Source organism: Cyclopterus lumpus, chromosome 16 (assembly GCF_009769545.1).
Source record: "Cyclopterus lumpus isolate fCycLum1 chromosome 16, fCycLum1.pri, whole genome shotgun sequence".
In the NCBI taxonomy this organism is placed as follows: Eukaryota; Metazoa; Chordata; class Actinopteri; order Perciformes; family Cyclopteridae; genus Cyclopterus; species Cyclopterus lumpus.
The window spans coordinates 13929181-13954698 of NC_046981.1; the positions used below are offsets into that span (position 1 = coordinate 13929181).

At 41.7% G+C, this 25518-nt stretch overlaps 2 protein-coding genes across 5 annotated transcripts; both read right to left on the reverse strand.

Annotated features, from left to right (window-relative positions):
- Positions 1 to 21: 21 nt before the first annotated feature.
- On the reverse strand, positions 22 to 3555 carry rab42b (RAB42, member RAS oncogene family). 3 transcript variants are annotated; one of them, XM_034553165.1, is made up of 3 exons: positions 3396 to 3555; positions 2802 to 3024; positions 22 to 2122 (listed from the first exon to the last, which is right to left on the reverse strand). In XM_034553165.1, exons 1-3 carry the CDS (start codon positions 3415 to 3417, stop codon positions 1678 to 1680), a joined length of 690 nt encoding a protein of 229 aa, XP_034409056.1. In that variant the 5' UTR covers positions 3418 to 3555; the 3' UTR covers positions 22 to 1677. The 3 variants fall into 3 exon arrangements, with proteins under 3 accessions (XP_034409056.1, XP_034409055.1, XP_034409057.1); XM_034553164.1 differs by having other exon boundaries at positions 3314 to 3555; XM_034553166.1 differs by having other exon boundaries at positions 3189 to 3555.
- Positions 3556 to 4419: 864 nt separating this feature from the next.
- ctps1b (CTP synthase 1b) lies at positions 4420 to 25296 on the reverse strand. Of its 2 annotated transcripts, none has more exons than XM_034553161.1 (18): positions 25246 to 25296; positions 13396 to 13574; positions 12990 to 13160; positions 12731 to 12831; positions 12229 to 12345; positions 12002 to 12085; positions 10771 to 10851; positions 10205 to 10356; positions 9796 to 9928; positions 9526 to 9614; positions 8750 to 8844; positions 7454 to 7516; positions 7270 to 7313; positions 7084 to 7180; positions 6945 to 7000; positions 6639 to 6735; positions 6186 to 6330; positions 4420 to 5292 (listed from the first exon to the last, which is right to left on the reverse strand). In XM_034553161.1, the coding sequence occupies exons 2-18, from the start codon at positions 13559 to 13561 to the stop codon at positions 5208 to 5210; spliced, it is 1776 nt and encodes a 591-aa protein (XP_034409052.1). In that variant the 5' UTR covers positions 13562 to 13574; positions 25246 to 25296; the 3' UTR covers positions 4420 to 5207. The 2 variants fall into 2 exon arrangements, with proteins under 2 accessions (XP_034409052.1, XP_034409051.1); XM_034553160.1 differs by lacking the exon at positions 25246 to 25296 and adding an exon at positions 14407 to 14549.
- Between the last annotated feature and the right edge of the window lie 222 nt (positions 25297 to 25518).

Below are 25518 nucleotides of genomic sequence, written 5' to 3' on the forward strand. Positions count from 1 at the left end.
AAATTGTATTTTTATTTTGGTTTATTTCAGCAAATTTCATCAAAATGATGGAAGACATGGTGCTCAGATGTTGACTTTTCACAATGTCAAAAAAATAAAAAATAAATGATATGAAAAAAAGACAACATTTTGCAGTCTGGCATCTCTGGCTTGACTTAAAGTTATCCCCGGCTCCTTTACACACAGGGACGGGTTCATTTTGAGTACGAGCTTTTGTAACTTATGTCAAATCAGTTCACGAGGACAGGAAACGGTTCACGGGGACAGGAAACGGTTCACAGGGACAGGAAACGGTTCACAAGGACAGGGACCGGTTCACGGGGACAGGGACCGGTTCACGGGGACAGGAAACGGTTCACGGGGACAGGGACCGGTTCACGGGGACAGGGACCGGTTCACGGGGACAGGGACCGGTTCACGGGGACAGGGACCGGTTCACGAGGACAGGGACCGGTTCACGGGGACAGGGACCGGTTCACGGCCTCCGCGCTTCAATCTGCGGCTCTTTTAGAAGACAATAAATTGTTTTGTTGTTGCCGATATACAGGAGGCTGTTTATCAGGTAGACGGACAGTAATTGCTATGGAAACCTCAACATTTCAACAATATCCAAAGGCACTCGAGGCGTTTCATTTAATTAATTCTACAGCACCTGAAAACAATCGCTCACTCCGAGCATTCTCCACAATTATCGGTGATGCAGCAGAGCCTTTTCCAGATAAATACTTAAGCCCTACGCATTAATTCAAATAGTCATCGGGGGACATTTTGAAACTCAATCAGGGTACCATGTATCGGAACGGCTGTCAATCATCGATGGAACGAGCAACATAGACAATATCACATGTTTATGCAGAAAAGGGTTCAGAGGATGAAGCGGAATATATCATACAGTTGGCTAGCGTCTCGCATAAGAAAGCATGGACCTCTGTTTCTAATCAAGAGAAACATTTATAGACTCGGCAATTAAACACTAGCAGATGCCAACATGCGGATGTTAAGCAGCGAATATAGTTTCCATGTTCAACATCCTCCTCACACCTTAGTTTAGCTTGTTGGCATGCCAACGTGTGTCAATTAGCTCAGAACACCAAGTACAGCTGTGAATGTCATAAACCAACGCATTGGGCAACTTGATATGACCTGATGATGGCTAGATTGAAAGTTTAGGGACCATGAACACCTGGAGCTAATTTCCCAGCAATCCATGCAATAGTTGTCACCAACAAACCAAACGGGTGAGCCCGCTGGTCATGGGTCAAATGGGTCAAATTGGGACCACAAATGTTGCAAAATGTCATGGCAACCCATCAAAAGGTCTGATGTGTTTATAGGTTCTTCCGTTGGGACCAAAGAGGCCAACATCGCCGTCATGGCAACAATATCAGTTACAAACACCTTTACTTCTTAAGTTAAATCGTAAGCCCTTTCAGGAATGTCAAAGCTTTTGTACATACGAATACACAATATGTTTTCTCAAAATCAGTCCCACATTACTAAATTGTTAAGATTGTATCTTCACATCAAAAGGTGCAAAAATCAGTGTTTCATGATGGTCACGTTATTACAGTAAACCTCCACCTCGGATTCCACTTCCTTGGGGCCGGTGTTGGTTCGACAGTAGGATGAGGGTGTGTGTGTGTGTGTGTGGGGGGGGGGTTGTCACCAGTACGCAGTTTAAGGACAACACTTCTTGGGGGGGTCTTTTTTGGGCTTTGCCAGGTCGGCTCTCTGCAGCTGCAGCACCTGTGGTGCAGCGCACTTCACCCCGTCCCAGCCGTCCTGCAGCTCCACCTCTCCACTCAGCAGACCCTGGTAGACCCGCCGAGTGAGCAGCTCAAAGGTGTCCTTCACGTTGTGCCCCGTCTTGGCAGAGGCCTCCACGTAGGGCACCCCGAGCTGCCCGGCCAGTTTCTGAGCCTCCTCCAGACTCACCACCCTCTCCCCCTGGTCCTCACGGTCACTCTTTTGCCCCACCAGGACGAACAGAACCTTGTTCGGCTGCACTCGTTCGCACACCTCGGCGTGCCACTCCTTAATATTGTCAAAGGATGCTTGGTTGGTCATGTCAAACACCAGCAGACCTCCGACTGAGTTGCGGTAATAAGAACGGGTCACTGACCTGAGGAGAGAAGAGACAGAGGAGGTGTAAACCTCACACAGCCCTCACTGTGGGGTGCAGAGTTCACACTTTGTTTCCAACACATTTCCTGTTCCAGTAAGCAAATAATCAGCTGATTCTCTGCACTGTTTGAGTTGAGCTTCTTTTAGATAAGCTGATTGACAAATAGTATGTTTTCTTTGTAAGGAATTGATAATCACTGTTTATTTCCCCTCACCCCTAATCACGAAGCTGTCGAGAGGTATGTAGTGACTGAGGCTCCTCCCAGCAGCTAGTGGTTAAAAACGTACTATTCATTACTTCTTTATGAAAACAAACCTGACCTGGCTAAGTTTTCTGCTGACTCAGGTGGGATTAGCAGGCTACAGACAGCATGCATAGAGGAGGTAAACACAGACAAGCACAGTTTGCAATTAGCTACAGTTCATTCATCTGGAGAACAGATATTATTAATTTAAGACCGAATGAAACGTGTTAATCATAAACATGCTGCTCTCTGTGAACGTTGCACGGCGATCTCATGAGGGTGGATACACAGTCATAGCTGAAGGCTGATGAACATGTGAATGGAATAACCGGTGATAGTTTATTTGTTTAGTATATTTGCATGACGAGGGGGGTCATTTTCTCATTATGCATAATTTGTGCTATACAAAGAAGCACTGTGGTGCATCCTCACCTGAACCTCTCCTGTCCAGCTGTGTCCCAGAACTGAAGCTTGACACGGACCCCCGGCTCCACCTCCAGGAAGTGAACGTAGAAGTCTACACCCACCGTCTGGTTGATGGACTCCAGGAACAGGTCTTCAGTGTAGCGCTTCAGCAAGGAAGACTTGCCCACTGTGGAGTCCCCCAGCATGATGATCCTGAACTGGTACTGCCACAAAGTCAGGTCCATTGTTGCTGGTGGTGGAAAAGAGTGATTGTTAGGATACAGAAGCATCTAGAAGACAACAAAAGAAAAGAAAAGATATACATTGTAGGAATCATGAACGCTGTTGGGAATGGTTGAAGAAGAATATATTGAACAGCCTAGGTGGTACCATGGGGGATGGAGAAAGACTTACAAAAAACAAGATGAAGCCTGTAAGAGACTAGCAATCCCACATCAGCTTCCCACCAGCTGCTTCCCTATCTTTGACACTCCAAATGTTGAGGAACAACCACAGCAGCCACTCCTTATAAAGCTCACTATCAGTAGAGCAGGCGGTGTTGACAGTCATCCCCAAACTCCTATGCAGTTGATGATTACGTCACAAGGCCCTCGGTCTCACCCCCCTCCTCCTGGTGGCTCATGAAAACCTCTTCAAAAGCAGGTATGTGGAGAAATGAGTCCCACAAAGTAGATTCCAGTACATCTGCGGCTCCGATCCGAGTTGCTGATCTCAAACTGCTACTGGAGGCATGTGCATGAGTGTGCTGTGCAGGGGTGTGGACTCGTGGAGTTTGCCTGTTGGTACTTGACAAAAGGCGGGGCAGCATAAGGACACAGAGAGCTGTTGTAGAATGGGAGGACCAGATGCTGAAGGAAAGGGGGGGGGGGGGGGGGGGGGGCATTATAAGGAAGTTGTAGTTGCATTTAAAACCATATCAAGGCAAACCATGTAGTTTCCTGCGGTCACCAGCTCATAACTTCATGTGGTCATTAACAATCATAGACGCTGAGGAAGAGTGGGGCAAATTGTTTTCCCACACAATTTGCAGCAATTCTTATCACTTTATGGTCTTGTTGGTACAGGGAATATTGCCACCTAAAAAAGGGAAGTTAAAGACAATACAGGTTCACATTCCTCTGGGAAACAGGAGGAACGGCTCAGAATATCCAATTCCCTTTACAATAGGGAGGTTTCACTATTGTTATTTTTAGTAATGACTACAGGTGTACTTTCTTCAATCTAGTCTTGTGGATTGTACATGTACTATTGTACATAGGGGTTATTAAAAAGGTCGAACTATAAACTGAGAATAAAAAAAAATACATATATACGTATATATCCCTCCTGAACTGACGAGACAGACATTTAAATAACCTTTCTGGTTCTGTTAAAACTGCAGCTGAAATCTTTTCACATTGTTGGTGTAATGAGTAGGACAGCCTCCAGTGACTGCTACTTGAGACATAAATACAGTAAACACACCAATGGTTTCAAGTGCTCCCAATTTCAAACACTGTAAATAGTGTCATCAGTGAAGACGCGGCTGTTCAGACGCGAGTATTAATGCATGTGTTTTTGGTTTTATAGTCACTGGTAAAAAGCACACGCTCGGTTACTCAGGTCCTTGAGAATAAAGGCCAGATTGTCAAGAGGAATAAAACCATATTTATTCAGAGTGTACACACATCACACATCAGAACTTCATACATATAAAAATACTGCTTGTTTCTCATATATTTGGGTCACCAACAGATAAAAGGGCATAACTATGCATTAAATGTAACTCTCTAAGCAAAAATGTAATACGAAAGCTTGACACTCAGCATTTACAGTCAGCTGCTCCGGTTTAGAGATCAAATTCAGTTCTCATATACCAAGCTTTATTTTTCAGTTCATACGGTTATCTGAAGTGTCACTTAAAGTTTTATTACATTGGATTATTTGCACAATTGTCCCAAAAACAAACCCGATATGAAAACCCTGACGCGGCTGATAACTAATCTGCTTATTCCGAGCGTGTCCCCATTTTTCTATACTTCACTGCAAAATACACCATCAATCTCCTCAAACGCTCGCCCAAGCATGACGATCTTAAAACCTCTGAGCTGATGATTTACCAGTCAAGTTTGGTTTTGTTTCATTATTTCTACAGATGTGTTCTGTAAAGGCATTTCAACATGTCTATTATGACAATTGTCCTCAAAGCAGCATCATAAAGCCCTACAAAGATCACGGCAAGACATCCCTTCACTTTTATGCACTCAGTGAAGACTTAATATACTCAGTGTTGAAATTGTTATCGTAACAATTTATTGCAACCATAAGAATGTAAAAGCAGTTTGTTGCATCATTTAAGACCAAACCTGCCTTTTATTCTGGGCCTTGCATTCATCTGAATTAGTAACACACAGACACAACAACCACATGGCTTTAATCTAGGGACAAAGAGGGGAACCTCAGCTCAGACATGTCCGCTTCAGGAGAACTGCTGCCACTGCGATCGCTGTAAGTGTCCCTGTAATACAAGATGAATACATTAAATGAGTTTTATAGCAGTAATGCCAGGCAGGTGCATTGATGATGTGGTGTCACTGTAAACCCGATGTAAGAGATCAAAATATGCTTGTAAACGTCAACGACATTTGAGTAAATTCAATGACTCATAAAAATGCCAACAATATAACAGTATGGTGGAATGGGATTGATTAAACAAATATGGCTGACAGAGAGCTAAACTTGTTTCAAAGCCACACAGACCACAGGGTTTTCACCTCAAACACACACATCTGTAAAGTTATGTAACTCAACAATTGCTCATACTTATGGAAGGAACTATGTAGTCATGTGATCAGATATGGACAAAAAGCCTACATAGCCGTGTATAATCAATGCTACGATGGCACCATGTAGTTTTCATTAATATCTTGCTGTAGGCTAATACTAATACTAATGCCATTTGTTAAGTGTTCAAAAGGCTGGGCGTATGCATGCATCGGGTATCATGATATTTATGGCAGGTATCATATCGAAGTTATCTCACACACACACACACACACACACACACACACACACACACACACACACACACACACACACACACACACACACACACACACACACACACACACACACACACACACACACACACACACACACACACACACACACACACACACACACACACACACACACACACACACACACACACACACACACACACACACACACACACACACACACACACACACACACACACACACACACACACACACACACACACACACACACACACACACACACACACACACACACACACACACACACACACACACACACACACACACACACACACACACACACACACACACACACACACACACACACACACACACACACACACACACACACCGTGGAGAGAGGCGACAGCCTTTAGCCAGGTAACTCTGGAGTTTTCCTGCAGCAGCCAGCAGGAGACCAAAGTATGGAGGAGAAGGTTTGATGGGTCTGGAGGTGAACTCTGGGTGGTACTGCACTCCAACAAAGTAACAATGATCTAAAAGACCAGGAGATTATTACAGGCATATTAACCTCCTACACAATATTATGCTTGCCATGGGCTTTATGAGCGTCATATGCTAAGTGCGGTGTAATGTACATAACATATTTATCAAAAGGAGGACAATTTGAGGCCAAGCATGTTGAAGAAATGCAGTCTACGTGTGAAACCGTCTTTTGGTTAAATACTGAATAGTGTTACATATCATAATGCCCTTTGAGTGGGCTCTAAGACTAGAAAAGCGTTACCGCGATCATGAGCAAAAACAAAGCAGGTACTTGTTTTCAATAACTCTTTTCACTCACCCTCCAATTCAATGACCTCCATTCTCTCTCCTTCCACATCCTGGCCGACAAACTGAAAACCCTTTTCTTCAAAGTGGTGCGTCAGCTCAGGGTTCACCTAAAATGAGCAATGGTTCAAGGATTCAGGAAAGCCTTCTGAGAAATAAGTTCATCTTATGCTTCAACAGTAGGGTTGGATACAAATATAAAACATTAATTAAAATGGAGCCTCAAGTCTCTGCAGCATGTACAAATGGAATACGATTCCCCTAGAGTTTGCACTTGTTTTGCACTCTGATACAAAAAGGTTTTAAAACCTTGTTTTACCTCAAATCTGTGCCTGTGCCTCTCATCAACATATTCCACGCCTCCGTACAATTTTTCTAAAACAATGAAAATAGCAGTCAACAAAAATACAAGCTGGAGTCATCAAACAGTCCACCATTAATTCTAAGAGGATACATACTCAGTACACTTGTGCTGGATTTGAAAATAGTCCGCCTCTTCCCCAACCTCATAGTCCCACCCATCTGCCCTGGGTTGTGCTCTGGCATGTCAATCACCTGTCAAGATCAAATAGGATGTTAAAACCATTCTGGTAAAGCCTCTGTTAATATGATGGGATTTGAGCTCAAAAGAAAAGATAACCTACGACAGGGTGAGTGGATTCTGGATTGAATTCTGTGGAGTTGGCATCTGAGAAAGATAAGATAAGCGAAAGTGATCTAAGCTCACCTTCCCATCAGGTCTTTGGCTCTTTATATCATTAAAAGTTAGAAACCATAAGAACATATCTATTTTAACAGTGTCACCAGATGAACTGTGCAATTACTCACCTTCCCATCCGAGAACATTGCGAGCAAACTCACACACTGCCAGCTGCATGCCCAAACATACTCCTGCACAAACAAAGACCAGCAGGATTATTGCACAATTGGAAGGAGTCATTCTTTAAGACACGCAAGTGGTTTGCACAGTGGGGGATCTTGTTCAGTCAAACTCGACAGCATTTTAAAGTGATTATTTTAAGTGGTTATGTGATGTTTAAGTGGATGCAATCAAGCTTTCTTACCTAAACAAATATTAATATTATATATATCTCATCTTGGATGTGTCCTTAGGCATGTTGAAGGGCTGCATCAGATTGGTGAGACACAACTTAGTCCAGGGTCCCTGTACACCAGACAGTTAGAACGGATAGCCGGCTCCATTTTAAGGGACGACTCCCACCCTTTGCACAGGGAATTTCAGCTCCTCCCCTCCAGACGGAGGCATTTAGTACCACGGTGCAGAACAAAGCGGTATAAAACCAGTTTTGTTCCAGCAGCCATCACGCAGGTGAACTAATTATTAGAATAATTATAACAGCACTTATCTGTAGCTTTGAGAACTTTTATCATGTTTGCCTGGTTGTCTGTTGTAATGCATGTCGAGATGGATGCCTCATTTTCTACTGTTCTCTACTACTGCAAACCGAGTCTACCTACGGGTACTAATAAAGTAACCAAACCAAACCAAACACACCCAGGGCCCAAAGGCAGATGCCTAGGTAAAGTTTAAAAAAATAGAATAACCACCTTGCAGATGTTTCTCTCTGCCAACCAGTGAAGAGTGAAGTTGTCTGTCCAAAATGTCAACACTTGTGTGACATTTGTCTGAAACTGTCAAATACTTGAGTTATGGTCAAAAACGTGTTCTGTGAGGTTACAGAGGCCGTGACCGTTGACCCATCCATCTAATCAGTTCAAACGCGAGTCCAAGTGTACGTTTGGGACAAAATCATTAAAAAAAATAATTTTAAAAAGCCTTCAGGCGTTCCTAAGATATTGCATTTACGAGATAGGACAAACAACCCAAAAACGGAATGCTTCATAATAATAAAAAACACTTCAAGTGGGTTTTAAGTGAGGATTGAGGGCGATTCTTAGTTGTTGAGGTTTCAGTTTTGTAAGACAATAGAACAGCGAATACTTTTTTTAGCGAACCCGTAGCTATTCATTTCGTTATTTATTCCAAATATGAAGCTGCATACCATACATGAACATGTCTTAAGCAACAGTCGACACATTGGAGGGAACAATTTGAGGTTTAGTTCCATTATAGCATGTCAGTTAGAATAGGTTATCACTTACCAAGGAAAGGCTTATTCTGTTTCCTCGCCCAGTTAATAGCAAGAATCTTGCCTTCTGTCCCTCTCACACCAAAACCTCCTGGTACCAACACACCACTGGGGAGGGGGGGGGGGGGAGGAAAGGGAGACAGCCTCAGTTCATTTCAGAGATTAGTCAAAATTATAAACAGTGCAAAATATTCTACAAAATCCCAATTTTGTACTCAAAGACAGACATTAAGATGCCTTTTAATTTATGGTGATGAACTTGAAAGCTTTAAACAATAAAAGGAGTTATTAATTGCTTCACCCCTATTCAGACAATATATTATTGAATGTGGATTCACATCTGTATTAAGTCAATTCTTTATTCTTCACATTTGGAGTAATTAACTAACTACTTTCTGCTCATCTATGTATAGCGCTTCTTGTTTCTACAGACTTGAAGCTGGACAGCTGTGTAAATGCCATCAGGTCAGATAGTTCAATAACATACCAACGGCTGTTAGACAGTTAATATCTAGCATGCTTTTTTTGGGGTGAGAAATAATTGTTCATAATCCGTTTAGGCTTTCTTCTCTCTTTTGGTCCCATGTTAATGCCTGCTGGAGAACAGCTACTGGACTCAACCCCCCACCCCGTACATTACAGGATGAATATATACATGAAGATGTAATAAAACGCTGTGAATTTCTACAAAACAAAATAAGTCTGTGACCATTTTATAAAGCTGCTTAAATTACTGTGCATGACGGCACTCTGCTGCCATCATGTGGCATCCTACAGATGTCTACTCACTGAGAACTGCAGAGTCTTTGCCAGGCCTCATGGTATTTCACGGGTTCATCTTGCAGAGTGGTAGCCTCTAGGTCTGCAGAGTCAATGTACTGTAATAATAATAACAAACAGCATGTTGGCCATGATGTTGACCGACTCCAAATGATGCAGAATACTCTTAAAATATGCGCAATTATGCCAGTTTTACAAGCGTTCTGTGACAACAGTTAATAAAAATTGTAATTCAATGTTCTAAAATCAATTTACAAAACATGTGTATCGATTCCATACCTTGACCTCTAGTTTGTGATTAACTGCGAGGGCCGAGTGCTCTAGGGCCTTGATAACGGAGGTGTAGGAGTCGGATAACTTGGTGTATTTCCCCACCAGGGCGATAGAGACGTGCTCCAAGAGACGGGCAGATCTGAGGAGAGAGCCAGATGATTCACAGTACCGACCTGGTGCATCATTAAATCAGAACTTTACAGCTACCCAAAGAAAATTCAATGTTCAGTGGCTTAACCTTCAGGGTGCTGTCGTGAGTGAGCAACATTTTAAAGTTCAACATTGAAAAGTGCCTGTGTGATTAGACTTCCAATAACTTTAAAAAGGTAAATTATTTGTGAACCATTTCCTGACCACCCTTGAGAAAGACACAACGTTGGAAAAGGTCAACAGCCACACAGACCAACCCCCTCACCTGTCAGCCATCTCCTTCCACTTTGTGAGCATCTTTCTGGGCCTCACCTCGATGGGCAGGCTCAGCCGCTGACAGAAGTAGCTCACAACACCCTGGTCCTCCAGCAGCAGGGGCACCCTGTAGACGGAGGAGACGTCCCGGACACAGATCACCTGAAAAGAATTACAAAACATGGTATTCGTCTTTATGCTTTAAAATTGATAAACAATGTTAACATTTGTATAGTAACATTAAAAAAAATCAAATACTGTATAATCTATCTATCTATCTATCTATCTATCTATCTATCTATCTATCTATCTATCTATCTATATATATTGTTTTTTGTTGAGTTGTGACGGCATTTGTGATATTCAATATTGAGGCAGCAAGTTCTCAAAACATGCTGGAGCGTTGTGTGCAGCTAATGCCCGATGAATTTCACACATCAGATGATAGCTTAAATCAATATCACCCTAATTGATACCAACTCATGTACCTCTTATATGTTCTGTATACCAAACCCACTGATGAAGAGCTTCAAATTAGGTTGTTGTAAAAAAAAAAAAAAAGTCACTCTACTTTACCTGTGTGGGCTCTACATGACAAAACATGGAGATCTTCTCCTTGACAGATGTTTCTAGGGGCGATGAACAGCGGCACATAATCTGCAAAGAAAAAAATATGTGTATTGGGTATAAAAGGGCATGAAAGTTAATCATGGGGATTCAAAACAGCAAATTTAGCTGAAAGCTGTCACATTCACATGACTTGTATACTCTCAAATGTTCCTATATAAATACTGTGGGAGCCTTTTAGATTATGTAGTTTGTTTTATTCTATCTTTGAAGGAAACAAAAGGTGAATTCATACATGCAGTTCTGATATTGACAGGGTTGAACATTAACCTTGAAGTGCATATGGGTAAGCGCCTGGTGTGGAGAATCAGGTGTGTGGGACAGGACGCTGACAGTCTTTGACCGGAACGCATCTGGTCGTGTTGGTGTGAGCGTGACAGGCACGCTCAAATCCATTGGCAGGAATAAGATGGAACAATGCTGATTTAACGCAATGGTGACAATGTGAAACTGAATAAATTGATCAACAGCTCCAAAGAATTACAGCGCACTGACAGCGGTTTGTTTGTAGCCTTAAACACAAGCAGGTTCTCCCGTTTGCAGTGACATACCCATTAGTTGTTACCTAAATCCCTTTGACTTTACTGTTGAGAAGGTCTTAGACAATAAACTGTATAACAGCCCTATGACACTCGTTCACCCTCTCCCGAGTCACCTTCCCTGTAGCTGCTCGCATGAGGGGACTTGGGCTGGTGGGGGTGGGCGGGGTCATGGCTGCAGCCTCAGCCCGACAATCTACAAGAAGTTCCCAAATCCTGAAATTTCAGTTGCACACACTTTGGATCTGATGTGCGTCTCCCGCTATACTGAGCCAAAGTCGGTGTGCACCTCCTCGTGCAAAGACAGACACAGGGTAAGTTTGCGATGCTGTTTTTTCTGCAGAGATCTCACTCCATAACTTCGGACCGTATTGATATTCTGGGCTTTTACTAGTCTTATTGGTTCCCCCTTTAAAACTGGGTATTGAGAGGCATCCCTAGTTAATGGTCACTAAAAATAACATCTTAGATATCGAATATGTCAGATTTGATTGTGTACAACACAAGATGAAAACATAACCAATAATTCTTGGATATTTATTTTTTACACATAGGGACAGTAGATGAATTCCCCGTTTATATTTGTGATGCAGAAGGGAATGCCAAGTTTCAAGAGCAAATTAATTAATTAATCTACTCACCAAATCTGGAGACAAGCCCAGCCCTCTGAGTTCTCGAACACTGTTCTGGGTTGGTTTGGTTTTCTGCTCTCCTGTGGTATTGGGCTGAGGACACAACAGAACATTATTCTCAAAGAAAGTAGTTATTCTCTCGCACCTTCAATTAAAAAAAAAAAAAACAGAATAAAAGCATAGACTTGTACCTACTTGACTAGAAATGATATTCAAGTGTGTTCAGTGTGCCATACCTGTGGTACCAGGCTGACATGGATGTTGCAGAAGTTCTCCTTCTTCACCTTGAACTGGAACTGTCTGAAGGCCTCGATGAAGGGCATGCTCTCAATGTCCCCCACTGTGCCTCCCAGCTGTTGACACAAAACACCCGCTTAGACCACAGAACTGCATGCACAAACACACAGGTTGGTTCTCATCAACCTATACAAATGCTACACCCTTAGAAAGTAAACATGCCATTAGCTGTACTGAGACAATAATACTGTCAGAACTGGCTTTGATAATTGCCACAAGAAAATAACTGATTGAGGGTAATAATTACATTTATGAAGATTTCAATTGCAAATATACCCAGTTTTGTTTTTTTCTAAATATTTGTTCTGCTTTGCTGATTTGTATAGGTTCGTCAATTTCTCTGCATGCTGAACTGTGCCATTATTTGATATTGCTACAGGCAATATATCTAATTTCAACAAATTCTTAGAACAGATACAAGTACCTACAAGACTGACTTACCTCAATGACACACACTTGAGGCTCCACACCATCATCATCTACCGAGATCCTGGCCTGCTTCATCACCCACTCCTGGATGGCATCTGTGATGTGGGGTACCACTGAAAACAGATTTACAGTATAAAAGTGATATAAAACCGATCACTGCTCATTGAACATACTTGTGTAGAAGAATACAGCAAATGTGATGCTCTGCCGCATGTATTGGCACCAAACCCCGGGGGGGGGTTGCATGTATTGGAGTAGGTGCTCACTTTACCTTGTACGGTCTTGCCCAGGTAATCTCCCCTCCTCTCCTTGTTGATGACCGACTGATAGATCTTTCCAGTGGTGAGGTTGTTGTCTTTGGTAAGACGGATGTCTAGGAAACGCTCATAGTTCCCCAAGTCCAGATCCACCTCCCCGCCATCATCAAGAACAAAAACTTCCCCTGCACCACACACACAGTGAAAACTGATTCAGTGCTTTGTTTACCGACAACAACTCTCTATTGTATGGAAACAGCTGGACCCCATTGCCACTTAACAGGGCTGTCTGTCTAACCACAAAAGCACATGCACACCACATCTTGTCACATTAACTGCAGGACTGACTTAAGCACACAATTAAACAGCAGTTGATAGCTCAAACCAATATAACCTTGTTGGAAGCACCCGATTACTCACCGTGTTCGTATGGCGAAAAGGTGCCAGCATCAATATTGATATATGGGTCTATTTTGATGGCTGTGACATGAAGGCCGCAGGACTTGAGGATTGTCCCCACGCTGCTGGCAATGATGCCCTTTCCAATACCAGATATAACACCACCGGTAACCAGGATGTACTTCATATTGGCATGTAGACTGTGAAAAAAAAAAAATATATATATATTTTAATTTAAAGCAAAGTGCTCACGAGCTTCAACTTGTTCAACCACATGCAAGATGAATAATGCAATACAGACAATGGGACCTTACCAATGCTACCTTACCAATCAAACTTCAAAACATTATTATTCCTGCGTTTTCAAACTTGTTACCATGTAACAAAACAACATGGAGCAGCAATATAGAAAGTTAAAATCAGTGAGCATGGCGGTGGGAACAGGTTTACATGCATGCGTTTTGAAACTTTGGTTACATCCGCCCTCGCGGTAACTGTCGAAGACGCGTTCAAAGCTGTTAGTTTTACAAGTACTGAGGTTAAAACCACGTGACCTGAACCGCGATGGCGGGAAATAGCGACAACACAATAAGCACGCTCACGTGAAGGAGGAGACTCCGGAAGTCCAACAAACGTGTCATCATCATGCCAAATCGTTAAGAGCATACAAGGCTGTTAAACTGGACGAGACCGTTTCACCCATCTTAGCTAACAGTTATTGTGCAACACAAACGCTGTTGCAGGCTGACTTAACTTGCACTGTTGTTGTCTAAACGAAATGTAAACATAATAATACAACACTAAGGTTAAGCAAATATGAACCGCCTGCGTGACTTACACACCTAACACGCTCGTTAAACTAGCTAACGTTAGCTAATTGTGAGGCATTCAGACAGAAACGACACACTGGGCAGCATTTTAAACTGACTCGCTAGCGCACAATGAAAGCCGCTAATAGCACACACACGTAGCTACCTTCCGGCAAAAGAGAAATACTTTATCGTTTGGAATCAGAAACTGTTATAACTTCACCTGACTCTACTTCTGTTTAAGAAGCGTCAGTCTCTACGTTCCAGCTGCAGTAGAAACACGTGTACGGGGACAGACAGCTCCACTTCTGCCAGAACAGTTTGTTTCTTTCCGTTTTTACGTCGAGTGGGTAATCCTATGCCCTTTTCTTAGCTTCTCAGGCAGATCAGAGGGTACCGCCCCCACATTATTCACCAATCAGCTGGAAGAATGTCAAAGGAAGGTTACCGTGGCAGACTGCTCCGTGGGCACCATAGCACACTTTGTGTCACCGAGGCTTGTTCACCGTGTGAACACGCATTGACCGTGAATTACATTCACGGTCAATGCGATACAATGAGTATAACTAATACTACTTTATGTACTCTTACACTACCTTTACTTCAGATCTGATCCTGTACACACATGGAACTCGACTACTGTTAACCTGTATATATTGTTGTGGCCTATACTGTCAACATGATTTTGGATTTGCACCGTGTTGCTAATGTATATATGTTTTATTAAATTGCCACTTTCTCTTCCAATTTTGCTCTGGATTAATAACGTAACTTATCGTATCTTAAAAATGTATCCGACTTATTGAATCATAATGAATAATTAAGTTGCCCTTTTTCTTGTACAGTTAGTTGACATCTTTGTCCATAATCGTCCATGACTGTTTTATGATATCATCTTTAATATATATATTTTTACTTTTAAAATATCTAAATTATTTTTCATAATCATTCTTATCATAATTCTGTCACCTCCTATTCCTTAATTTGTTCATCAGTTAATTTGTTAACAGTTTTACCACTAGATGGCATGTAAGTTCTATGTTGCATTTCCAGCATATCTCTATGCCAAATTGAGCTTTTAACATAGTTATTCATACATATTGAATCGTGTGATTTTAAAAGGGTAAATTAGGCATCAGATATAGCAACGCCGGGATTGATACTGTTGTAAGCATTAATACCCTTACCGATTCTGGTTTGGTAAAGTGAGGCAGTGGATGGAGTAATGGTCCCTCGTAACCCCATTGATACAGTAAATGCTGTCTGTGAGATATTAAAGTTTTTCTTCATGTATTCAGTGTCACGCTGCTCCAGTTTTGCTGTGGGTAGTGAGAGTGGTGATTCTAATTCATTTCTGTCCATGATCTTGATCTAATTAAAAACTTCATCCCTGCCACCTCATTTTCATAAGCTGTTCCCTTCAATTACATCTGACAAGTGAGCACAGACACACATTAACCTCCAGTATGAAGAGGCACTGTGCTTCACTCATCTCTGTGCAATCTTGAAATAACAGAGAGGGTCATTCAAAGGTAGTTCTACCTCCTTGAATACACATTTCTGTGAAACACATCAGTGGATGGCAGTGCACGGCATTATCCACCTTCAATACATTTTTGTTTTCTGATACAGATAACAGTATCGGGGCATGTTTTATATCTGGCTGTGGCTAAAGTCAGCTGTGACAGTTCATCCTTTTTTGTTATTTATTGTATATATTGTGCTTTTCTTGCCTTCCCCAAAGAGCAAAATAGGCCAATGAGATATGAATACTGAAAGAATATTGGAGCTCATACAAGATTGATTTACTTTTCTATTAAAATAGACGTAACATCTTGCACAGATGTGTCAGTGATTGCAAAGTGTCAATAACAAGTGACGTGTTTATGGGCTCTTTTGTTTGGTTGGAAAACACAAACTTGGAAGTAATAGTTTGTCATTTTGTGAAATATGCTTATTTGCTTTTCTTTCTGAGGGTTTTCGCTGCACCTGGCTGCTGTTTGCCTTGAAATATTTCCAAATAACATTTCTTTTTACAATCAACACTTGAAATGGTGATGGCACTTGCAAATGGCAAGTTAGTACAGAATGTAAACCATAATTTGGTATTTCATTTCTACCTCTTTACTTTGTTATTTGAAATATTGAATTCCCCTTGAAAATGCAAAACTTTACATATTTTCTGTTACTAAAGTCTATAATTATTGACTAGAAATCAGAAGACAGGGGTTGTTGACTAATATTTTATAGAGCTAATGTGAAAGAGTTTTATGAAATAACTCTAAAATATCTTGGCTGTTTTTACTCACATTTAAATTAATCATTCACTTTTCACTCTTAACTAATTATAATGTTTTAGGAGTAGTAACTGAACACCTGTACTGCTCTTAAATGTAACTTCACCCCTGGGTCTGAGCCTGAGCGATAAAACCACGCCCACTTCCACATTATGACTGAATATGACAGCTGCAGTAGCTTTGCAAATAGCAACAAACGGTTGGGATCAGGGTTGATTAAAAACAGTAGATGGCGTTTTAATATATTTTTTACCATGAAATGCATATTATTTATTAATTATGTAAGAAACGTCAATGTAAACATTAGCATTGATGTTTCATCACAGTGCAGTCATATCATTGAGTTTATAGCTTAAAAAACACATTTTATTGTGCAGTTATTCTTCAAAATAAGACCATCTATTGCATGTAATGTGATGGTGAAAGAATAAGTGAAACTGGTTCCTACATTTTTCGTTAATGCAAAATAAAATGTCCACTAGGAAGGAGAATAGCAACACTACTAAATTAAAATATCTGTCAGTGTTGGCATATTTTGTCTTCACCTCCACCCTATGAAGTTTGATAGCCCTGGGGTCAGATGTCATGAGCTGCTTCTCTCTCCCAGACCTCTAGTAGGCTGGAGAGGTCCAACTCCCAGCTGAAATAGACACACAAAGAAACAGTAGCCCACATCCCCCGCACCCCATGCACATTATTTATGAATGGGAGTGGTGCCTTTCCCTGTCCTTTTGTAGTTTTGGAATGTGCAAGGCAGATCGATTCAAGACGGGAACACAGATGGCTCTTAAGGCACAATGCAGTACACAAGCACTCAGAGGAAAAGTGAGCTCTTGGGCTATTAGTGTCATTATGGCTGCTCATGTGCTTGCTGGATAAACAGTGGCTGTGGCAGCAAATGGTTGGGCATGTGGGCAGCATGGATAATGATGATGATCAATTCAATTCAATTCAGTTTATTTTGTATAGCCCAGTATTACAAATTACAAATTATCCTCAGAGGGCTTTACAATCTGTACACATACGACATCCCTGACCTTTGACCTCACATCGGATCAGGAAAAACTCCCCAAAAAGAACCTTTGACAGGGAAAAAAGGGAAGAAACCTTCAGGAGAGCAACAGAGGAGGATCCCTCTCCCCGGATGGACAGAAGCAATAGATGTCATGTGGACAGAATGAACAGCATTTACAAAGTTACATAAACACATTATATGAATATGACAAAGTATGAATGGAACTCCAATGCAACAGAGCAAAAGCACACTTAAACCAGGTGACAGACAGGCAGGCAGTACATCAAGTGCTATAGGACTGCAAATATGTGCATATTTTCAATTACTCTTCTTTCTTTTGCAATTTATCAAATATTTATTTTGTCTGTAACATGCAAGAACATTTGATTGATTTGCTTTTAATACCTTCAACCATTAATCGCTTATCAAAATAACTGCCTATTCATTTTCTTCTGATCACCTAATAAATAAAAAAAAACATTCTAGTACTAGTGTTAAAAGAAGAGTTTGATGCAAGGACGTAATCTACTATTATTTATATTTATACAATGCTTAAATCAGAAGCATTGTATAATACGAAACAACAATGTTAACAATGGGAGATTAGAGGTATTACGGAATACTTAAGTTCTTACGTGACACGCACACACACACATACACACACACACACACACACTTGAATCCCCTGCCAGCTTCAGTAACACACATGTGACAACAAGGTCAGGTGCGGTTGTAAACAGGAGTGAGTCAATGGTCTCACTGAGAAATCCAGCTCATACAGATCTCTGGGGAAACCCACACTCTGAGTTTGTTGTCATTGTCTTAAACCTAGTTGATACGTGCTTCACACGTACATGTGTGTGTGTGTGTGCGTGTGTGTGCGTGTGTGTGCGCGTGTGCGTGTGTGTGCGTGCGTGTGTGTGCGTGTGTGCGTGTGTGTGTGCGTGTGTGTGTGTGTGCGGGCGCCTGTGTGGGAGTGTGATGTCTACTATTCTCCTTGCCTATGACACAAGTTATTGAGAAAACAAATGCCAGTTGAAGGGCGTTGTCTGTTTGGTGTCTGCACTGAGACTAAGTCTTTCCTTCCGTTACTTGGAGCAAATCTAATTTGATTATGAACACCAGTGAGGGAAAGAGTTTATTTGATAACATGGGACTAATGACAATAGACAGATGAGAGGGAGGGAAATGGAGAGAAATAGAAATTGAGTGATATTGTGAGAGAGGGAGGGAGAGAGACACTTAGATAGAGTGAGAGAGAAACCCTTCCCATCGGAGAGAAGGGTCTGGATGAGTGCCTGGTATGCCACTGCACTGTCATCTGTGAGCTGCCTTTGTACACGCATGGAGGCCAGCATATCCCATGATCCTCGGCTGTTATCCCGACCCAGCTCCTAGCATGTGGCCTCCTGCTCTCTCCTGTCTATTCCTTCCCTCCCTGCTTCCCTCAACCTCCCTCCTCCTGCTCCCCGAGGGTCTCTGTTCTATCCTTCCTCTCTCCTCTAATCCATACTTCTCCTTCCCCTCATTTCACTCTTCCTCTCCTTATCTCTCTCTCTCTCTCTCTTCTTTCTTGTAGCCAAAGCACAGCTAGAGGCTGGGCCTCAGCCACCTCCATGAAAATAGATGACAGTGTTTTGTTTTTTTTCCCTCCCCACTGCCGCAGACCCCCCTCCAGGAGAGGTCTGTCTGCCTGGGAGGAGAGGGGGAAATGAGAAGGGTTGATTAATTTAAAATGCATGCTCTCCTCTTTTTTCTTCACTGAGCCCCCTTCAGGAGGACAAGCCTGCTCCATGAGAGATTGGGAGTAAGATCATTGGAGCTCATTCATCAACATATTCCATTGTGGCCTTTGACTGCTTTTATATGTTCTGCAAAGAGTTTTTTGTATGTTGGAATGGTGACGAGATTAATACGTCAAAGCCAGGATAAACAGAGGAATTATTTTATTGTAGTTTGAATCAAAACAGCTTCATTTTCTTTTATATATTCATACTTAAAACCTTTTTTTAAAAAGCAGCCATGAATGAAAGGCAGATGATTGTCACACAGCCGCATGAATGTCCATTGATTCATGTAAAAGATGACCATTCAATCAGTAGAGTAGCTGTTTTGTTTTTGTCCCAAAAAAAAAAGACTAAAATCATTTTTCCTTTCCCGTCTTAAATTAGTATCATATTCAGTATTGCTCCCCAAAATAACTGCAGTAACTGAAGTGGCATTCACAACTCCCTGGACATCGAGTGTGATAACAGACCATAGCAAAGATAGGGAAGAGATGCACCCTGATGCCTTGTGACCATGTGCATTAGCACTTCTAGACCACATGTCATTCTCAAGTCAGATGCTCGGCCAGAGTGAACAAGCAGTCCTTTAATCACTAACTCAGTTATCCAATCATTTCCACCTCTTCATGCACCAAAGACTGTTCTGCTTGCTTCCACCACTTAGCTGTGGCAGCATCCTGTACAGGCTTTCCATGAGAGGTGTGACTGGTGGCTGATACTTCGGTTGCCATCAAGTTCGAAATAGTCCGTGTCCATAATGTTTGCTGTCGTTTAAGGTTATTTCCTTCCTCATGTTTAGGATGCTCTCACTTCTCAGGGGAAAACACCAAACACATTTGAGACATTTCTGTTCATCATACTCAGAAACACCATTTTTGTTCAAGAGATGCACATTTATTTTTATTTATTTATTTCTGGGCACTCCCACTTGGCGGTGATGGTAAAGTTATCATGTAATATGTGATTCAAATATCCTTTTGCCACCAACATTAGCGTGGATTTTTAAACATGGGAAACCCGCTAAAAGAATAGGCAATGGACTGCATTTTCATTCCTATTAGACAAGTATATTTTTTTGTTTTTTCTTTCTCGTGGTGTGTCACGTTCAACAGCACGAACACGGCTCCAGGGCTAGGAAAGCCTTTATATACGCTACTCATTCAGTCTCTCCTTCAAACTCTCAAACCAGAGTTGGTGATTTGTCGGAACAATGGAAAGACTAACACAGAAGGTCTTGAAAGCTTTTGAGGAGTTCTATTTGTTTCCGTTGTTTGAGTGAAGTGTGTTTTACAATGATCAGCGAGGTGAATACTGTCAATAAAGGGAGGTATTTGCTTTGAGAAGCGCGTATAACAGCTGTGTCTTTTCACGTCTAACTCAGTGAATTAAAGGTTTAATTTGGACCAAACCAGCGTTGGTGATTGTTGGAAGAGTGGGAAGATTACTCAAGATGAGTTTTATTTAGTTTATTCTGTTATTATTTGAAGATCAGCGACGTAACATTTCTATTGTCCGACTGGAATCTGGTGGTGTTGAGCAGAATCTCTTAATTGCATTTGTGTGCGTTAATAAATTATATTAATTGTCCAAATGCCCGTTGATTGTCTTTCTTATATATTTCCTTCAACGCGTGTCACAGTGCAAATATTCCACCCGGGTGTCATGTTCCCATCAATGCTGATCGGAGCTGGAGCCGTAAATACTTGTGACTATGCGCAGTCATTTGTCCCGGGAATGAATGCCGATTACCTTTCCAATTCAAGTTATTTTGGGGGAACGGGCTCCATATTCACTCCATATTCACTCTCCTTTTAGTGTTTTTTTCTGTCTCAACTCAACTCTTGAGAGAAATTGTGTCCTGGTTCTTCAGCTAAACATTCCACCATATTCATAAGCCAACTTACTGAAAACATGCTTACAGCAACAAACGTCACATTCCATGTGACATCGTCTTTCGACCCATCGTTGAAAATGGGTCCCATACCTCATGTGCACTTACTTACGTATTAGCCCCACAAACGAGCTACAGTATCATACGACGGACCGTTCAGTTGGGTTCAACAGAGGATCTGTCTCTGTCAGTATCGCAGACACTTACTTTGCCTGTAAGAAGTCTTTAAGAAGGACTGCGAGGACAATGAATAACTTGATTAGAGGACACATCACATGTATGGAAGCAAGAAGGAACATGACCAAGCCGGAACCAATGTGGTTGGGCCCTTGTGGATTGTGTACTGTTAAGCAACAAGCCTGGATGTAACTCTGTCTTTAGGGGAGACCGAGGGTTCATCAAGGTCCACCGTAGGACTGCGTTTCAAAGAATTTGATGGCTCATTCCAGGCTGAAACCCTGAATGTGTTAGTTGTTGTCCCAGTGGATGAAGCATCTGAAACATAATAGCTATTGACAGACATTTCCTGTCCCTCTGGTGTTTCTCTGTGGCAGATCCCCTCCCATGCCGAAGCACTTCATATGTGGTATGTTCTCCCTCCATACAGTGTGCACTATACACGGTACCAATTCAGGTTATTTTAATCTCCTCCATCCAATGTATGCTGCAATAGATTCCAGCCCCCTGCGACTCTGTACGGGGTAAACGGGATCTTAACGGCACACACTGCCTCCTTATCTCTTGGTCAATGTTTGTCAAGGAATCCTCAGTGCTCATGCTGAGGCGCTGAGGTTAAATCTGAAAAGAAATAATCCACTTAAGATAGTTGACTCGAAGGATCGCTGTAGCTCAGCAGGTGCTCGCGAGTTTGAATCTGACTCGTGACTTTTGCATCGTACTGCGCTCTCCTCTGTTTTACCTCTATCTTTATTGTAGACCCTCCAGTGAAGCACGGCTGCCATAAAGATAATCATTAAGTACAGATTATCTCCCTCTCACAATTTCTCTCCATCTTTCATTGAGTTTGGAATGCACCAGTGCAATCTCCCCCACTGAGAATAACACTTGTGTTGGGTAATTTTGTCTTACATAAGGGAGACTATTGCACACAACAAGACATGTAAAAACAACATCAGGCTAGGCCAGAGGGAGAGAATGCAATCCTCAGCTATTTGTAATGGAGAACAGGGGAGGGGCAGAGGGGCGGAAGATGGATGTGATTTCACATTAATTGTGTGGGTTCACAGGAGCGTGCGTGTGTGTGTGCGTCCACATGGGGTGGGAGGTGTTAGTGGAATTTCTGAGCGCTATGCTGATTTTACAGGCACAGCAGGGATTGTGTGAGTGTTTTTGTGTGTGCACATGTAAGTCAGCATGGATGCATGTGTGGGTATGTGCCCGCATGTGTATTGAGGAACATGTGATTTGGTGTGTACATGTGTGTGTTTAAATGAGTTGGCGTGTGTGTGTGTGTGCGTGTGTGTGTGTGTGTGTTGTGGGCCTCCACACTTGGCTGGGGGTAGCTAGTGGAATCTTATGAGTGTGATGTTAAATTTGCAGAGTCTGGAGCCAGAAACCGGCTAGTGAATCTTCCACAAGTCAGTTTGCTGCACAACAATGTGTTTGCTGCTAAGAGCAAAAACAAGCCACGCATGGAGGTAAATGAGCTTTATTAAGCTCACTTCCTAGCTTTACTGCACGCTACCTGCCCGGCACAAACTTGACTTGCTTTACATTAGTTAGGAAGCAAGAGACACGACTTCAAATTCAAGCTCTCATGTCTGCTGATCATGTTAGGGATTTTTCTATTCACCTCTGTTTATGGAAGCCAGCCTTTTCAGATATGTCAAATAGGCTTCCTACAGCCAAGTCTCGGCTAATATTATATATATATATATATATATATATATATATATATATATATATATATATATATATATATATATATATGCAACAGGTGAGCAGTGTTGATCGTCTGGGCTACTTTATTAATAAAAAAAACTCAACAATGGCCAATAGAATAGCAAAGAGCAATTTCAGGTTCTGGGAGTTAAAGATCTATTTTTCCCGTAGAGATACATGACTCACAGGTGGAGCTCTTTCCTTGTTTCCTGCTGTTATGTCCTTCATCTGTTTCCTGGTTTTGTTTCCTCCTTTCCTTTTCTTCTTTTGCTTCCTTGTTTCCTTTCTTCCCCCTTTCCTTTACTTCCATTTGTCTTTTGCGTGATGTTATTGATGACACCAAAGATGCATTTGGCAAAAAACATCCAATCTCCAATTCGAAAATTGTGTCGCAAACAGTGGTTGCAAGATAAATATTACATGGTATTGACATAACTAACTATATGCTTTAATCAATTTACTTCATAATTTGGGGAAATATTGACCAAAGGCTTTTGTTCACAAATTCAGCGCCAGTCTTTTTAATTTCTCTATGGCAACAGCATGGCAACAGCAGCCAAGGCTCAGGCATGTTTTAGTATTTAGACCGGTCTATTGTGCCAAATTGATAAACACAACATCATTTCTCGGAAACAAAGTTCCTGTTTTTAACATATTGTTTTAAAAAGAATTCTGAAATGGAATTACAGAATGGGACAACAAAACACTTGTTGTGCAGCTGAAAGGCTGAATTATATTAGCTAGATTGGCAATAAGCTATGAAATCAACGTTTTACATTACAGTAATCGTCTGATCTTTTAAACCTGAGAGCGAGTTGTTAGTTGCAGTTGAGAGAATTTGTGCTTTTCAATACCGGCTTTCAATCTGGTTACTCTGACCCACAATCAGAGTAACCAGTACTATGTACCAATTGAATGTAGTATGTAACAATTGAATGCATACATGCAACAGCAAGTACTCTGAAATGGAAGCTGCAGTACGTACTAAAAGTAAAAAGAAAAAGTGTACAATATGGAATGCAGTGTAATATATACAGAGCTGCCAGCTTGGCATCATGCTGGTCATCAGCTGGTTCAAAAGATAAACAGAAAGAAACAACTATCGCTACTAAGAAAAATCAAGCAGCGACTTCTGAGCAAGAGCTTCCAACGATGACAGGGTAAAAACACATCTTTTTCAACTTTACCTTGAATAAGGAAGGTAGCGCCGTAGTAGCACTTTAGCGGCACTTAAATGTCTCTTACTGATGGCACTTTGTAGTTTAACTTTATTGAAGAAATTGTACTTGCTTGATTCTTGTTGTTCTGAGTTTGGACTCATGGTTTAAAGAGGTTGCTCGACATGGTATGTGGTTGATAAACTTGGCTAGATAGAGGATCTTCGTTTTGCTTGAACATGTTGTTATCATGTAATAACACATTGTCCCATATCTACCCACATTAGAATGAAAGGATGACATGGCCCTTTTAAAGCGGGGTGGGATCTGTCATATGCCGGTTGTAACTCAATTAAGTATACTTTTATATAATGTATTATCATATAGCTTACCATAACTCTCACTCAAATGTGTGTGTGGTAAATGCTGACAGTTGAATAGTTTTTGACCCTTTAGACACTGATGCACTTTTGGACTTTGACACCTCTGACACTGGCCTGGGAGATATTCTGTTGCTCTACCACCCATAAAAGGGCTATTCTGGACTCAGTGCTGCTTAACCGACCTGAAGGAAACATGGAGTCATTCCTGGATTTACAATTCATAAACTAAGCTTGCTTGGTATTTTAGAAAACTGAAATCCACCCAACCCTAAAGGTTTGGCCTGTTTTAGCTAACAGCGTTCTTCAAAAGCTGTCTTGTTGCTTTGGATCACACTCATCCAACTGTGCATGGTGTAATATTTCAGGCCTAGCATAATCTGTCAGCATTCCCTTTAAATCTAAGCTGCTGTCTCACGAGACGATTGAGACAAGGTTTCAGCACCCATAGAAATGATGAAAGCCATTACAATTGATCATGTTTTCACTTTGCTGTTCCTCGCTCATGTCCTCCATCTGTCTGTTTATCCACTAAACACTCACTTGCCTTTTCTCACCCAGCATTTCTTTCACTCTCCAATCCGAGGTGGATCAAAATGCCCAGCCCAGCATGAATAATCACACAACACTGACCTGAATTCCCCTCTTTTTCCTTCGCTTCCTCTGCTTCACTGTCACTGCCGCCCCACCCCTTAATTTCCTCTCTCTCTCTCTCTCTCTCTCTCTCTCTCTCTCTCTCTCTCCCTTTCTGTCCTCTCCCCAGCTGTCCTTCTCCTCAAGTTGAACCCAACACATAAGGTGGTTTTGTGACTTTCTTTTCGTGTTGCTTTGTGTGTAATCACCACATTCTTCACCTATTTCTCAGGATCTCAATTTTGTGAAAACTCTTGTATGCAGGGTGGGTGT